We start from the raw sequence: 17,656 nt of genomic DNA, 5'->3' as shown, positions 1-17,656 counted from the left end.
CCATATTTGCGAGTTATTTCCACTCAAACTCCATGTAACGCAACCCTCCAAATGACCGCATGCCCGTCCACCCTCATTTTGGTGCGGCACTCGATCCAAGATGGCGGTGCGTGATATCGGTGTATACGAGACCAGAAAATTTAGTGATGAATGAAAATCGATTGAAATCAAGTCTGCGTGTACAAGGTCCTATCCACGGTTTAATCAAATCCTGCGCTTACGAGGCGCTCGGATTAATTTACTTTCGAGGGCGACAAGCTGTCCAACATTTCTGTATTTGTAGACCATGTTTCTAAACCTTTTTGATCCGGAATTTGAATACTTGATCGCCGAAGAAAACACAATATCGTCGAACTGTACTCTAGAATGATCAAAACCTCTCCTTTCTTCAAAAGCGGTAAAGGAAAGACAGACGTTGCGCTTCGAAAATTGGCTTCTCCAGTGCTGATTTTTACTCACAAGAAGGTAACGTTTTAGATAAGAGAAGAACACCTTAAAAAGATAGGGAAAAATAAAAGTAAAAGTGTTTTCCACGTTTGTTCGCATGTGAATGCTTTTTTTGAGAGGTAGCTTTGATTTTAGTTGCACAATCGCTACCTTTATCACAGCACTCAATGACCGATTTACTAAGAGCTATAACTCGTTCTGGTAGCTCTTTCCCGAGTTTCGCAATCATTACCTCTATTACAGCATTCAATGACCGATTTACTAAGAGCTATAACTCGTTCTGGTAGCTCTTTCCCGAGTTTCGCAATCATTACCTCTATTACAGCATTCAATGACCGATTTACTAAGAGCTATAACTCGTTCTGGTAGCTCTTTCCCGAGTTTCGCAATCATTACCTCTATTACAGCACTCAATGACCGATTTACTAAGAGCTATAACTCGTTCTGGTAGCTCTTTCCCGAGTTTCGCAATCATTACCTCTATTACAGCACTCAATGACCGATTTACTAAGAGCTATAACTCGTTCTGGTAGCTCTTTCCCGAGTTTCGCAATCATTACCTCTATTACAGCACTCAATGACCGATTTACTAAGAGCTATAACTCGTTCTGGTAGCTCTTTCCCGAGTTTCGCAATCATTACCTCTATTACAGCACTCAATGACCGATTTACTAAGAGCTATACCTCGTTCTGGCAGCTCTTTCCCGAGTTTCGCAATCATTACCTCTATTACAGCATTCAATGACCGATTTACTAAGAGCTATAACTCGTTCAGGTAGCTCTTTCCCGAGTTTCGCAATCATTACCTCTATTACAGCACTCAATGACCGATTTACTAAGAGCTATAACTCGTTCTGGTAGCTCTTTCCCGAGTTTCGCAATCATTACCTCTATTACAGCATTCAATGACCGATTTACCTTGTGCTGTGCCTCGATCTGGTAGCTTTTTTCCGATTAAGTACTGTAGCAGTTTTCACGAATTGGTAACATGTCATAGCCTCTGGTTTCATGAATCACATCGCCCTCGATAACTTCCAGCTGCATCACCTTTAGCTCTAAAAAATGAACCCTCTGTGGGTTGTCCCTTTATTAAAGGGACATTTTTAACTAAAAGCGGCGCTTAACTCTTCGACTCCCACAAGTGGTGAACGTGTAACTTGTCTCTATCCATAGTTTATCCAGCAAGCACGTATTAAGAATACTTGAACTCATCAGGTAGAAGCTTTTATCTAAATCTAACACTAAAATCTTGTAACTATTTCACAAGGAAACGTGTAGCAACTAGAGAGGAAAATTAACAATCAGATCTTGGGAGTTAAAGGGTTAAAAAGTCCACTCATAGAGACATGAACTTTGTTGGAGGATAACTGAGCCTGGTGAGAGAATATTTGAGACCTAGTGTGAAAACAAAGAGCACTGTAGACTCGTGTACTAATGGGTGTTGCAATCGAATCGTGGGATTCGGGAAATCTAATCTGCACCCCATTTCTTGGAAGAAAAACCAAGAGAAAAAAAATCGCTCAAAGTTTCAATAGTTTTACTTAAACAATTCTCTGTCACCTCAGTGGTGAAAAAGCAACACATCATTGCGCACGTGAAAAATAAATCACATATTTTGGATACTTTCTTAGTTTCATTGTAGTTACAAACCAAGGGCTACCAGATGTAAAGAAAGTTGTCTTTTGTAACAATAACCTGTACGTCGACGCCATTTCGATTTTCAAATACTTCAAACGTTGACAATAACTTATGAAAAGACTTCATACTCCTGTTCATATGTTGTCATTAATTTATCAAGATGCTGCGTCAAACTCTGATCCCGCCAAAGTTTTCTGGCTAAAATGTCACGCCCGTGTCACGCTCGAGCTTCTAAGACACGGTTTCTTGGCATCTCACACATTTCGCACACTTCCAAGGCTTCGTGATTTGCAAATGTGCAAACTGAGCATGTCCAGGTGCGTTCTTCTGAAACACAAAAGAGAGCAAAAGAAAGTGCATCACAAATAAAATCAAGATCACGAGGTACAGTTTTGAAAAATTAACATGCTCCAAAGTAAAATCAAAATGTCCTAAATTTTCAACCAATTTCATTCCCCATGACACCTTACACCTCTATTGACTATAATACACAAAGAAGAAGAAGCAAAACGCAAGGATGAACTCTCTTACTCTATTGAGAAGTCTCTTGGGGAACAAACTCAATAAAGAGGCAGCAAAGAGGCAGTAAAAAAAGTATGTGTGTTAGCAAACCAACAGGCTCTCTGTATCCCAGTTAGACATCAACACCATACAAAGCCTCAGAGGTTCAAACTCTCTTTGGGGGATCAATTAATTTTTTTGCTTTGCTCCTCTCTCTTAAAAAATATCAACAGATCGTTTAACTAATTTACTGCAAATGAATGTTGTGCCGCGTAGTACTGGGAACACAAATGGTGAAACAGAGAATTAACTCTGAAGTGTAAATTAAAGTGCTATTTAAACCCATGAATAACCCACAGGGCGTTAGCCCTAATAAAGGGAAACAGGGAACCACACGAGGCAAAGAAAAAATCTTTTGACCTCGGTGGGAATCGAACCCACGACCTCCGGATTAGATCTACCGTTACTCTGCCGACTGAGCTACGAGGTCGCACAGAGAAAGTCGGGGACGATCGTCCCCGACTTTCTCTGTGCGACCTCGTAGCTCAGTCGGCAGAGTAACGGTAGATCTAATCCGGAGGTCGTGGGTTCGATTCCCACCGAGGTCAAAAGATTTTTTCTTTGCCTCGTGTGGTTCCCTGTTTCCCTTTATTAGGGCTAACGCCCTGTGGGTTATTCATGGGTTTAAATAGCACTTTAATTTACACTTCAGAGTTAATTCTCTGTTTCACCATTAATTTACTGCAAAGACTGACAACCAACGAATTTGACCTTAAATTCTCATTTTTGACCTTAAATTTTCAAACCATCTTTAAGAAGACAGAAGACAGGTAATGGAAAAAAAGAAGAAAAAAAAGAAAATGTCAATTGAAGAGTAGAAGATAGTAGACTTAAAGTCATCCCAGATGTACATGTATGGTATATTGTGTATCTTCTCTAAAACTTCCAGCCTTTTGTGTTACTTTAAACAAAAAGTTTATCTGCCTCTACAACACAGTAGCCTGTAGCACCAGTTCTTCTAGAATCAAAAGCCACAAAATAATATACAGTTGTATTAGACGTTAATGGCAGCTTACTGCCCTTTAACTTATGTATTACCTGGTCGTTCGTGCATTACATTCTGATAGTTTGGAAGAAACACCCATTCGTTGGTTAAGCTTCCGTCCAGAGGAGGTGGAGGGCTCAGACTGGTAGGACTCTCTTCCTCTGAATGAAATCGAACAAAATCGAATTAAAGCTTAACAAAGTATGGTCCGTCTAAGGAATTGTAGGATCAATATCAGTATCTGGGCAACTGCCCACTGACCCCTCCCCTAACCCAACATTAACCTTAACTTGTTGTCAATTGGCTGTTGTACATACAATGCAATGTTACTTTCCCTTTATGATGATTCAGTGTAACACTGGAATTGACCCACCCCCCTTTCTCTTACTCACATCTCCCCATCCTCTCCCCCTTCTCTCCACTCTCATGCAAAGAAGAAATTAACCCTTTAGCTCCCAGATCACATTTGTAATTCTCCTTACTGTCAACCATACAATTCTTATGTTAGTCCAGAGAATCTAGTATTGGATCCACTAATTATCCCCAAATTGATATTTTTCTTTATTCTCATCACTTGTCTGGTTGATATTGTATTGATATTGTAAAGAGAAATTCTGTCTTAGTCACTCATGGTAGTTAAAGGGTTAAGAGAAATTGAGGGTTGAATAAGAATAGCTTGTTATCATAATACACCTGTTACAACCCCCCCCCCTACTCCTGTGCAGATTTAAAAATCAGTGTACTTTTATTGATAACCAGTGTATTATACAACTTTCTATGATTAATAAAAAAAGGCACTCACAGTGTATGTAAATTTCATAGTAAACCCACTCTAGTAAAAAAACTCAGGAAATTTTACGGTGTGTTTAAAACGTAAAACTTGTTCAGTCTTATCATAATCACCTCCCTAATTTTAACTTCCCTTGTCGTTAGAGCTCGTTTTGTAGCAAAACAGCACAGTAGCTCTGAAGCTACATCCCAGGTTTTATTTATTTATTTTTTATTTTGTTTTTGTGAAAAAGAATTGGCAAAAAGCTTGATCTTGATATGCTTCTTTCAATCCAGTATGAAAAAAGCACTGAGTACTTAAACTCCTTTTTGAGTGATAGGCTCATGAAGCTGTAGTAGGGGTGTGTCTAAGAGACTGTCATGTTGCTATGGTAGCCTTACATTTATAAACAGTTGCTGAGAAAAATATCAGTGTCGACGAAAAGGTAAAAAACCCAAAATTGATAAGATCAGTCCACTCACAAAATGGTAATTCAAGATAACAAAACCATTTCTAGTCCACTTAATACAACAATTTGCTATCCAACTATTGCTAACTGTTTTTTAAACAGTTGATACCACAGACTATATTAACCTTGTAATTTGTTAGTAATATGATTATAATAAATATACCTTAAGTCGTACAATTCAAAGGTCATTCTACTTGTAATTTCAAATCAGCCTAATGTTGGGCACTTGTTTAATTTTTAAAATATTTCTTCGATTATCACAAATGAAAAAAGGAGTAAGTTTCTTGAGAAACTTTGGTGCTGCATTGGAGGGAGAATGTAACAGGGTAATTTAGTATTATCAAATGAGTTGATAAGGTATATGGGCCACTGTAAAGAGTTTCAAAGCTGACATTTCAAGCATTAGCCCTTAAATTGTCACAGCTTGAATTGTACTTCAATCAGCCAAGTTAACACAATTAAAAGTTATTAATAATTAAATGTAATACCATGAGTGGGTATTCTTCCAAACATTGAACAGAATCGAGTCAGTGAAGGGCCATAACCTATGAATAAAAGATCACTTGTTGATAAGAGGCAATCCAAGGTGATCTTACATTAGACTCTCCTGGCAGTGCCATTAATGTATTAGAATTACAAGTCACAGTCACTCTAAGCAGAATTTGATAAAGATGCATTTTTGTTACAACAAAATATTTAATTCTAATGTATTTTGTTTCCCTTTACCCTTAACTTCCTAACATCTCAAGGCATATTCTACAAACGTTCCTTGGTACATTTCTTAAGGTGCTAACCACAACAAATTTGTATAACAAGCAAGAGCTTATCTAGTTAATGATCATTTCATTTTTCTCATGACTCTATTTGATTCAGGTGTGATATTGTAAGGAGAAATTAGATGCTGGTCACTCTTAGGGGTCAAAGGGTTAGGAAAATCCTACAGCCACACTGCGATGTATTTCCTGAAGCTTCATTTAAAGGCATCAATCATCATCTTACTCTGTGCTATGATCATGGTCAGATTACACAGTGTAGTAACACATCTAACTTTCTTTAATATTTTCTACTTTCTAAATTTAATGTAATTTTTATGCCTCAGTGTCTGGGAACAGGCATGGGTCAGTGGTTTCAATAAAGTCAGGAACAAACTGGTAGTTTAGGATAGGTTAAGGTAGCTTTATAGGCCTGCTCTTTTTGTAAAGGTCTTGGCTCCTGAATTTTCAAAGTTTAGGCTCTTACAGTTGCATTTTCATGTATTTTTGGTCTAGGTTGCTTTGTTGTTCTTATGTGCAAAGAGAGTTACATGTGTGTTTGTAGTGCAAAGACATTCATGGACAGGCCTTAAGTTGCTAGCCTATGTTTTACAGGTGGGTGGATGTACTCCCAACCCATCTACTTTGATTGAAACCCCTGTACATGCACATGATTTCAACCACTGTAATAATTTAATTCTAGTTGAGATCTTTGGGAGTGAAAACTGAAAGGTTTTAAGATGAAGCTTTCCACTGCAGATGAATCGAGAAGGACACTTGCCAAAGATAATTGTAAATGGTTTGAGGTTCTCACTTGAATAATTTTTTAACCCATTACCCGCTAACATCAGTAGACATATTCTCCATACTGTTCTCTATACATTTCCTACTGTGCTGACAAGGAGAATTTATTTTAACAGTCTAGAGCTTCTAACATTGCTGATCATTTCCTTTATTCTCATGACCTTAATGTGTGATTCAGGGGTGATATTGTAAGGAGAAATTAGATGCCAGTCACCATAAGGGGTTGAAGGGTTCATTGACATGTTTCCTCTACTAACACGATACATAAACAAAATAATCATCAACCATAAAATATCTCTTACCAAGATAAAACAATTTCTATTGTGAATGAGGCATTATACATGGTGACAGTGTGAATTGGAATTTTAGCCTCTAAGTGACATGATACTTACCATTTGTTCCACTGTGAGGTCGGCTTGAGGGAAAACTTTCAACTCTTCTCACTGCAAAAAAGAGATAAAAAGCTTAATTTTACACTGAAGGAAGAAATCTAGTGAAATCCCTTAAAAACAACGTGTAGGTTGATTAATTTTGTATCTTTCAGTGAATATTAATATTTTACCATTTACAACAGATTACCCCATACAAAGGAAAATACAATCATATAAAAAGGTTTCAAATCATTTCAACCTACATTAGCCTTGAACTACAAAACAACATGTGTACTTGAATGGTGGTTCACATATTGTACAGGTACTAACAATCTTTCTACATAAATATATTAATGATTTTGGTGTACTTTGCTTCTCACCAAAATATTAAATAATCATCAACAATTATTACATTAAAAAAAAAGGAACAAGTTGGTGCAAATTTTGTTGCTAATGTCAGACTTGACATACCTGGTGGAGGTTGATAAGGTGGTGGCGGTTGTGTTACTACTGGATTATTACTAGTATTTCCTATTAAAACTGCAAAACAATCAAAGTACTTAATAAATAAATCCACTTTGAAATCAATGGTGATTGTCGTAAAAGCACAAACGCTCAGCTGGGAAACATAACTATAATTTGCACTAGTTTTAGCAATAAATTGTACCTTTTTCATTGCTAGGGATGATAGAAAACTCACAAAAAACAAATAATCCAAAGTAAGATTTAAGATTTTATGAATGCTGTATCTCAAATTGACTATCTTTTCTGTTTTTTTTTTTCCTGATGACAATCCTGTACTTTGGTGATCTATTTGTGGGAGTTTAAGGTATGTGTAATCAAGTACTGATCAAACTTAGTGTCATGTATGTCATCCTTATGACTTCAAATTGAAATGGCACAACAGGCTCCTTAGATTTTAAATTCATGCACATATGATTTGTGTGCACCCAGCTCTGTGCTCAATATTTTCCCTTTCAGCCTAACAAAATTCAGTAAATAAGTATTTAACCATATGACCACAAGTGCTAAAATTTCAAAAAATTTTGTTTCAACCTTAATTGGGATGGGACAACCATTAGAAACATTCTGCAATAAAAATTTATCCATACCTTTTTTTTTCGAGTCTCAACAAGAAACTAGCAGTTCATCAAAAAAAGGAAGTTTTTATCTTATTGGTGTTTTCTTTTAAGTTTTTGCAACAAAACCATGTGAATGCAAGATGGCATTTTGCAGACAGGCTTGCATAAACCCATCCACCCCTACACACATCAGCTATGATTCAGTATGATTTTCTATGAGATTGCATGAGTGTGGTGCCAGATAGGTCATATGTGTATGATAATAAACAGTCTGAAAAAACTTGTTCTGGGAAAATATCCACTCTTTGAGAGACTTTGTTGCAATTATTAATTGATGTCACAGTCAAATATTTCCTTACCATCTCTACCATTGCTAAGTCCATCAATTTCACGAGTCATTTGTTCAATTTCTTCTCTCAGCACCCGATTTTCATCACGCAAGTGTTTTACATCTGTAGGCTAAATTGATGCAAAGTGTTCATTTAATATCAAAATTTACAGGTATGTTTAACCTTAGTATGTAATTATGTCATTAAGTGCACATGAAATTAAACATAACTTCTCACAGAATGAAATAATCTCAAATACCATGATACAAAGGACAAGCAATGAAGCTCCAATATAGAACAACATTGCAACTTAAAAACCACAGTATGAATAAACTGAATTAAAAAAATTGTACACTTGAACTACTTACAGTGGGATTGGCAGCGACACGAAATTTATTGTTGACCATTTCCATTTCTTTTTCTTGCAAGCTATCTTTCAATCTTATCAATTTGCGATGCTCATTGTACATTTCCTTCAATAAGAGAGACCATATTGGGTGAGATACAAAAGTCAACTATTCACAACCTTTATTATCCAAATGTACTGAGTAGAGCACAAATAAAACAGGAATTGAGTGCAAATATCATGCAATATTTGAATGGATGGTTCAGTTGTACTGAAAAAAAAAAACAAAACAAAACAAAAACCTGTTTAATTTGTGTATGTGCATGTCCCATTTATGCAAAGTAAGCTCATTTATGATTTTTTGAATAAGTGAGTGTAACAGTATGGTCATTTTGCATTCAAAATGGTAAGTACTATAAATCTATAAAGTACAAAGTAATTATAATATTTTTTATCACATCCATTTCAAAATCCCTGGTGATTCATTGCAATCTGATTGGCTCTCATTGGTGCAATTTATTCAAGAATCACACCATTTCATGTACTAAATCAAATATTTTTCTGAGCCAAAGAAACAGCTTTACTAAAACATGAGCACCAATCAGATTTTGAGGCTTGTTGAAAATATAAGTCAAGTTTTGCAACTTTATAAAAACCAGCACATTACTGGCTAACTATGATATTTTAACATACTAAAATACCCCTTGCATTTGAGTGACTGAAGTTTGCAATTTTAAAATAGATTTAATCAAGTGGTACTTGAACTTCATGTCATTATAAAACTTTGGTATAAAGTCATACAGCAATTATGATTTCAAATCACTCATACGATTGCATACTTAATAACATACATGAAACAATTATAGGCTTCTGATTGGCTGAAAACAAGTGCATTTTCCATGTAACACAAATGCAAATTGCAAATAGCATGCCCACTGTCAAAATTTTGTCTGTCTTGACTTTCTGGGATGCTTTTTTGTATAGGTAATTAAATGATTTCCAGTGCAATTTGGAATAAATAGGCACAAGTAAATTTTTTAAGACTAACAAAATTGCACAAGCCCATAGGGAGGGCAATTTGTGGTCTTTGAAAAAATTAGCAAGTGCTTGTTTATTCCAAATTGCACAAGAAAAATCATGTGATTACGCGTTAATAATTTACATGAAAAAATACAAGATGGCTTATCATAATTAAGCATAAACAAGCATGCGCATCAAGTGCAAAAATAATTTATTCAAACCGTGCGTTCAGCCAAAGCAACCACATATGATCAAAACAATATAACAATATGCAATGATATCTTCACATCTTCAAGGCACAAAAAAGTTCAAAGTCTGACTAAACAGTTCAAGGAATTGTTCAGTCTGTGTCCGAATCACTTTCAATGAAATGGAATTGTTGTTTCCAAAGTTTAACCATGTTTGTTTTTAATTTCAGCACTGAATAATTCGAGCAAAGTGTTAAACTGGGTCGGCTCGTAGTTTTCAATTTCCTAGGCAATTCCCTTCTCTAAACACCACTTTTTTCAAACCAAGAACCAAAAAAAGTGCTTTTTACAGTGTTTTCATTGTTTGAGCTGTTTTTCAGCTGCAGTGGTGAAAGAAAACCTACTTAAAACACCGGCCATTGTTTAGCTCTCAAATTTTCAAATTTTGTTGTGACATCCAAGGCTCACATTTGATTGGCTATCTGTGAGTTTCTTTGATTATTGACCAATCAGAATGTCTGATTTGTTACTTTCTTTGCACTGAATTAAACCTCTTCTGCACTAAATTACCTGAAAACTGTATTCATCTTAACCAATCAGAACTGAGTAATTTTTCCATGCATATTATTAAATAAGTAATTACATGATTTTGAGTGCAATTTGGTGCCAATAAGCACTTGTAAATTTTCAAAGACTACAAATTGCACTTGCCCCAAGGTCTGTGCAGTTTGGTTGTCTTTGAAAAAAATCACTAGTGCTAATTATCACCAAATTCCACTCAAAATCACGTTATTACCTATAAAAATTGCACTTCACACAGTTCAATTACCATTTTTAATCAACCAATAATGACAAGGAACCAAAACACATACCTTATTCAATGTTTCTAACCTTCGCTGTTGATGACAAAGTAATGCTGCAGAAATGAGGATGCAATAATTATTTTATAATCAATGGATGAACACAACTTTTAACAACATTGTACATGTTATAAATGTAATTTCCAATGGCCAAGAAATTATTATGGAAAATATGAAATAAGTGTTTAAAGTTGAGGCACAGCCAATTAGATTGTAATATTCTGGAATATACTCTAGTTATCTCCCATGTATGTTCTTTGATAACCTTTCCTGCAAAACTAATAATGCCTTTTGCTCTCTATTACTGCCATACACTGATTGAGAAATTGAAGGTACAGTCATATTGAAATGAAGTGTGGTAGATTTTGGACTCCATTGTTGACCACTCCCTAAAACACGGTGATATGGATAAAATGTGCCAATTGATATCCCTTCACGTGGAAGCACCATGCCTACGCCAAACCCCTCAACTTTAATCAAATCTGCATTGGTCATTAAACCATTGTGATTAAATATAGCAAGCTTAGGGAAAAGTCTCCCACTAGGATTGGATCCACAGACCATTTAATTTTTCAATACAATGCACTGCCACTGAGATACAGAGTAGATTGCATTAATATAGGCCATACAGTGTAACTAGTAAATACATCTAATGAGCATTGCTACATCCTGTAAAGTACAGGTGCTTTAGTCAAAAGCAACATGACACATGTACATAGAGTAGATGTAGAAAGCTGGCAAAACTCTGAGTTTGGCCATTGCTTAAAGGAGGTTGTGAGTCATGTATGATCAGCATGGATCAAAGCATGATTCTGAACAAGCACAATTGATTTTACTCGGAGAAAATTGATTAGTATAGTTGGACAAAATTTTTTGGCTCGTGACAATACCCCTCATGAGGCAACTATGGAAATGAGTGTTATTAGTATTTTGATCACCTGGTATGGTAATCATACTAACACCAATGCAACCTTAAACCAAACAAAGCCTTAACATCAGGCAAGTAAATGTACTTTGATCATTTAACTAACATAAGTAAACTTAACTCTTTCACTCTCAAAAGTGATTAACATGTCACTTCTTGCTATGATGTCTACACATTATCCAGCACACACTGGCTATGAAAATATCCAAACTAATCAGATAGAATTTGTTATCTTGATCTAGAACTAAATCATTGTAATTAATTATCAAGAGAATGTGTGGTAGCTAAAGGGGAAAATTAACAATTAGAACTTGGGAATTGAAAGATTAAAGATAACTTTTCCTTTCCTCTAAATACAAGTGAAATGGTTTATGCCAAGAGTAATGCCTGATCATGAAGCCTGCTATGTAGGTGAGAGGAACCCTGAAAAGGACTGCTATCAGTGGTATCGACTGACTTATCAACAACTTGATCAAAAGTTTCTATCAGAAGTTGGTGATAAGACAACCCAAACAACTATTTCCTCTTCACTGCAAGTTAAAACTCTGCACTTACTTTGATCATAACTTGCAACTGTAGATGGTATTTGTCTCTCTCCAGTGCAAGACGAAACATAAGCCGCAGCAGAACTGGGCTGTGCTACTGTCATAGGTCTTGTCATGGGCTGTAAAGCTGGAGGTTCTATTCTGTTTGGGAAGCGTTGTGGGTTGGTTGATGGGGGAATTGCAATTGATATAGGTTCATCAATAGGTGTACTTTGTGAAGATGGCTGAACAGGCATTGGACTGTCTATTACCTCAACATTACCACCATACAATAATCTATCACTTTCTGCTGCTAGAATACTCAAACAGCGCTCCGGGTTGCCATGCTGAAAAATAAAAAGGTGAAAATTAGAATAAATGCTTAAAATTTCTGAAGCATTATGGTTTTGGCCAGAATTGTTAAATGTCTCTTTTAGCTAATTATGACAAAAGTTAAAGAATCAAAGCTCTCAGCATACTTAACATTTGAAAATATGCAAACTGCAAATTTTTATACACAATCATATAAAATGCTTTATAAATAAGCATCAGAACTGATAATCACAAACTTGGTACAATCCTCATCACACATTAATGTTCTGACCCAAAAGAAAACCAAATTTTTAATACTTATAGGTTATATTTGTGTATTTCTAATCCAACAAGCATTTTGAAGACATCATAAAACATTTCATGTCTGAAACTTTTCTATAATGAAACAGTAACATTAATTTTGTGTGGTGAAGTATTCCTTATATGAAAAAAAAAAAAAGAAATAATTTCTCCCTGCTTATAAAAGAAGCACATCACTCTCAAAAAGAAAATTCCTAATACTTACTTGTATACAGTTAGAATTGATGTAATTATTTAGCCAGACATTATACTTAGATTATTTTAGCCAGAAGGAGAATACCACTGTTTACTGTAATTTACACAACTTAAACTGAGGAAGTATTCATTAAAGGGGAAACTATTAAAGGCAAGCACAGAAAAATTCATCATAATTGATTCCCATAAGAGGTATCGTCATACAGGCATCATGGGTTTTGCTATGTACAAATTACTAGTGGGGGAGAAGATCTAGAGTTAGATTATTTTTATAACACAAAATTGAGGATCTAAATAAAATTCTAAAAAAGGAAGTGTTTGTGAATACACAATGATATTTCCAACAAGCACATGATTTATGACTATCATCCAAGTTGTGGAAGTTGCAAAGGCGATGACGATTCTCAAAAATTTATAGAAGTGACCTATCCGAGGGTAGTAATGAGCGTTTAAACACATGATCCCTACAACCTATCCGCCTTCTTCCGCTGGCAGATTTACTGCAGAAAACCAGGAAAGGATTTTGATGGAACTAGGCAAGGTTAATGTAAGGATTTTTCGTATGGTAAGTCCTTTTCCTTTCGATATCATTTCTTAGATAATCAGGAACTTAGTCAATTTAGAGAAGCACTGCACCCAACAACTGATTTTGGCGAGTTACAATTAATTCCCTTAAGTTTTATTGTGCGATTTTAAGGACTGAAATACCGAACGCTACATGCAGGTAAGATCCGTATTTCATGGAACGCTTTTCTTTTTGGTTACACCATTCTATTGACCCAAAGAAATTTCTGATACAAGCGAATGAACCAATTTCAACTTTGTTTACAAGCCGTACGCAGTAAATTCGATCAATATTATACAATTCGACACGGCAAATTTAGAATAATCGTAATGACTGAGCTTAGAGGAAGCCTTACTCGACAAAAGAAAGAACAAACTCGAAAATATACTGCTCAAGCACATTTACATTGATGGGCGAACACGCGATGTTTACAAGACAACACCTCCGCGTCTAACCGACGGAAGGAACGGAAGAAGAACGTCTTCAGAATAAAAGTTCAAAGACAAAAGTATTTGAATGACACACTCATTTTGTCTCCGTACAATCCCTGATAAAAGTAACCCAAAAATTGTCCAAATACCGCATAGAAATCTCCCTACCTCAGCCTGCAGTGTGTTGGAAATAACTTGTTCCGGAATCTCGGGAAAGCGACTTCTAAGGGCCTCGAATATTTGCCCGTTGTGCCCGTTTCTCTCCGTTGCCATAAAAAGTTTCGCGTCCACCATGTACAAGGCTTTTTGTGTTCCCTTCTACAACGTCTCTTATATGATTTCCGACGGAAAAGCAAAGGATAGGTTAGGGAGGAAGTATCCCCAGTGAAACTTTCACAGACCTTTTACGGCCAACGTCAGATTCAACACGTACTGCGCATAACATTGTGGCACGTGACATATCTTCCGATAATCAGGTGCCAATCGATAATATATCGATATTGAAAGAACAATAGAATATTTCCATAGTGTAAAAAACAAAGGAAACCAAAACAAAAAACAGAATAGAGGCAAATATAGTTAGTTTCCGTAAAATTACAGTGATTCAAAAAACCGTGAAAGAACGATTTTACATACTACTAAATGTTTAGTCAATGTTAGAAAGAGTTCTGTGATATTTTTCTCTTTCCGCTGTCACCGATACTTTCATCTGATTTTTTACCTTTTTTTTCTACCACCTGATCAAATAATTGCTTCAGTGACGCGATTCAACCGTAGGATCGATAAAAAGAAAAATTGATGTTAAAGAACGAAGCTAGAACCCACACAGACACGCACGACTTATTATAAATAACAACAACTCAAATAAGGAAAGACGAAATAAAACAAGCGATGAACCCCAGTTTGATTCCATCCAATCAATTAAACAAATCCACCGGATCGGGTTCGCTAACTTGCAGATTTATTTTGGAGAAGGGAGGAATAAAGGAAATTTTGCACATAGAAACTTCGAGAACCAATTCACCTCAGGTGATAACATCAAGATCTGAACATCCCTTGGGATAACTACTCAAATCAGTTAGCCGGCGCTCTGTCGCTTCTCGGAGAGCGAAAAATCTGGAACATTTTTCGGAAAGGGTCTTTAAATTTACATACATGTCACCCTTATAGTTTTAGATTTATTCTGAAAGCATTTTTTAACGAAAGGAGTTGTAAGAATTTTTCGTTGTACGCACTGATATGTGTTTTTAATTTTCATTACCGCCGCTGGAAAGCCTTGGCTACAGGTATACATGTACGCATGTTTGATACCTCGCCAGAGACTGACTTGGCGACGGCCGGGCGGCCATCGTGAAGCGAATCCCATGTCCTGCTGGCCGTTAACTTTGATTCTATGGAACTAAAATAACTCTTACAACCGTTTCACACACTTCGTAACTGCAAAACTAGAGATTTTTTTCAGACAGTTTTTACAGCAGAAAAGTCGCTTTATCTTAGTGGAAGTTTCAAATGAAAGAGAAATTGATGTGAAGATGTTTTTTAGATGAAAGTGACTGTGAATAAAAAAAAACTGTGAATCGCTCCAGTTTCATTGTAAATAATCAGGTTAGCTCTCGCTTTATGTTTAACGATTTTCTCACTCTCAAGTGACTCAATAATGACCTCTTTCTGAGCTTCCTGTTTTTAACCTAATCACGTTAAGTCACCTGATCTTCAAAAACGGAAAAATGAACCCAAACAAAAAGACAAAATTGCAAAAACAACAACTCTGAAAATCGAAGAATAAAAGACGGTGATTAAAGAAGGGTTTTCCTTGCTCGTATCAGATGAATGCAAAAGCAATTCAATATCCGATACTAATCTTATTTTCAATAGCTAAGACTGGAACTAGCTCAGTGCAATTTTCGGTTTTTACGGTTCCCTGACGCAGGTGACCTTTAAACCGTGATTTTCTCCCTCGTCATATCGCCATAAGGCCAACAGAAATATTAAGTACCGGATGTAACGTGTTAAAGTCATACTTTGTCATATATATCATACCTTAAAAAAAGAAACGTCTCTCACTAATCTCGTTTCTCGGTCCGTACTGTAATTTAAGGAATCGGAGTTTTTCCGCATAGATTTAAGGCTCAATGGTAAAGCGCGTGGGTAGTAAATCCGAGCGGCCTGAAAACCGAGGTTCCATAAATGACAGCGCGGACCGAGAAAACGGGATTTATAGTAGGATATTTATTACATCTCCACGTTCAAATAGAGGGGTTGAATTACAAATTAAAACAAACTTTTTAATTTATCAGGCCAGAAGTGAGCTACGGCCCACTAGATTGACCGAATGAAAGATTTAATAAAGCCGATTAGAGCTGGTTTAAAAATGCCCATACTCGCCTAAAAGCATGGAATTCGGCCTATGTTTTTCGTTGAATCCGCCGTCTCTGGTTTCTTTGACTTGTTTCTAACACTTGTAACTCTCTCGAATCGCTTCCCAAAAAGGAGAAACAATTTAAGATTTCTGTTTGATTTAGATTTACATATGACTACCATACCAAAATTGCCGTTCAAGCTGCAAGTTCTGATTCTTGAATATTCATCTACCACGTTATTGCAATTGCGGCCAATCTGTTGATCAACATTTTAAATAACGCTTTTCTTCTCTCAGCGACCCAGTATGTAATGACTAGCGTCCGTACTTCTTGTTCATAAACACAGTGCTCTCACGTGAGTAGGTCCGCCCTTATTCCGCCCAGAGCCACGTCGCACAACTGCGTCATCGCTGAGTCAGAAACTGGTCAGTTTTACGTACGAATGATGAGTTTACCCTCAAATAAGTCCAGAGGAAACAGCTCACCATCCTTCGCAATTTTTAGCTGCCTTTGAGGAGTAAGTTGGTGCCTCGTTTTCTCTTAAAACTCTAAGTCGGGATTCCGACAAGAATTCACGTTACCTACATACCTACATTCATACATCACTTTCCAAATTTACGTCTCGGAAAATAGGTCTCGCAACAATCAATATTTCTAATTCTTTTCTTCTATTGTTCTGAAGTTAAAATAGCCAATAAATGTTACCACAATATTCGTTCAACTGTATAATTGTACTGAGTTAATGATGCAAGGCCCTATTATGTCAAAATATTGCAACACTTGTTCCAACTGTATAGTTGTTGATTACGGTTTTAATGATCGAGGGCCATATCATCATTAAAAGACACGATAGCCCCCCCAAATGTATATGTAGCACTTAGTCACTCAACATTAAACCCGGCCCAGACTGTGTGCCAAAATGGTGAAGGGCCTTCAAGTTCATCCTGGTTTGTGCTGTGATTGTAAAACTCGCAGTGATGTTTTCCAACCTTTATTTTGAGATACACGAGGGAGAAAATTCGACGTGATTACCAAGATTGCCTTGAAAAACGTGAACGTAGTTAATTATTTCCTAGATGAACTGTTTTGAAAAAACACTTGAAATTCTATTTAAGTTGAAGATAAATTTAAAGAGCTACGTCATGGTTTACGCACGAGGAAAAATTTCGCCGAAATTTTTCAGTTCGTTAACTGCAATCTGTGCCAATATTCGCCACCTGAACAATGCACAATAGGTCATTTTTTTAAAATTTATTTTTCCCATTTTGGTGTTTTTACTTCTTATCAAGCTTTTATCTCATGGTCTCCTTTAAGTCGAAAGTAATTTTGTAAGTCGCAATCTACGATTCAAACCCTTATCACCTTTACCTAATGTAGCGAAATATGTAGCAACAAAACGGTA

At 36.2% G+C, this 17,656-nt stretch overlaps 1 protein-coding gene across 5 annotated transcripts; it reads right to left on the bottom strand.

Annotated features, from left to right (window-relative positions):
- Window positions 1–1,967: 1,967 nt before the first annotated feature.
- Window positions 1,968–16,615, bottom strand: LOC113685787 (mitogen-activated protein kinase kinase kinase 7-interacting protein 3 homolog). Of its 5 annotated transcripts, none has more exons than XM_027203341.2 (10): window positions 16,438–16,615; window positions 12,102–12,417; window positions 10,634–10,677; window positions 8,576–8,680; window positions 8,238–8,337; window positions 7,268–7,336; window positions 6,818–6,868; window positions 5,358–5,414; window positions 3,685–3,792; window positions 1,968–2,412 (listed from the first exon to the last, which is right to left on the bottom strand). In XM_027203341.2, exons 2-10 carry the CDS (start codon window positions 12,325–12,327, stop codon window positions 2,303–2,305), a joined length of 870 nt encoding a protein of 289 aa, XP_027059142.2. In that variant the 5' UTR covers window positions 12,328–12,417; window positions 16,438–16,615; the 3' UTR covers window positions 1,968–2,302. The 5 variants fall into 5 exon arrangements, with proteins under 5 accessions (XP_027059142.2, XP_027059137.2, XP_027059138.2 ...); XM_027203336.2 differs by lacking the exon at window positions 16,438–16,615 and adding an exon at window positions 14,063–14,335; XM_027203337.2 differs by lacking the exon at window positions 16,438–16,615 and adding an exon at window positions 14,063–14,335 and having other exon boundaries at window positions 1,968–2,409.
- Window positions 16,616–17,656: the final 1,041 nt, after the last annotated feature.

This window comes from Pocillopora damicornis, chromosome 8 (assembly GCF_964200805.1).
Source record: "Pocillopora damicornis chromosome 8, jaPocDami1.2, whole genome shotgun sequence".
Classification (NCBI taxonomy): domain Eukaryota; kingdom Metazoa; phylum Cnidaria; class Anthozoa; order Scleractinia; family Pocilloporidae; genus Pocillopora; species Pocillopora damicornis.
This window is presented reverse-complemented; position numbering and strand designations above follow the sequence as displayed.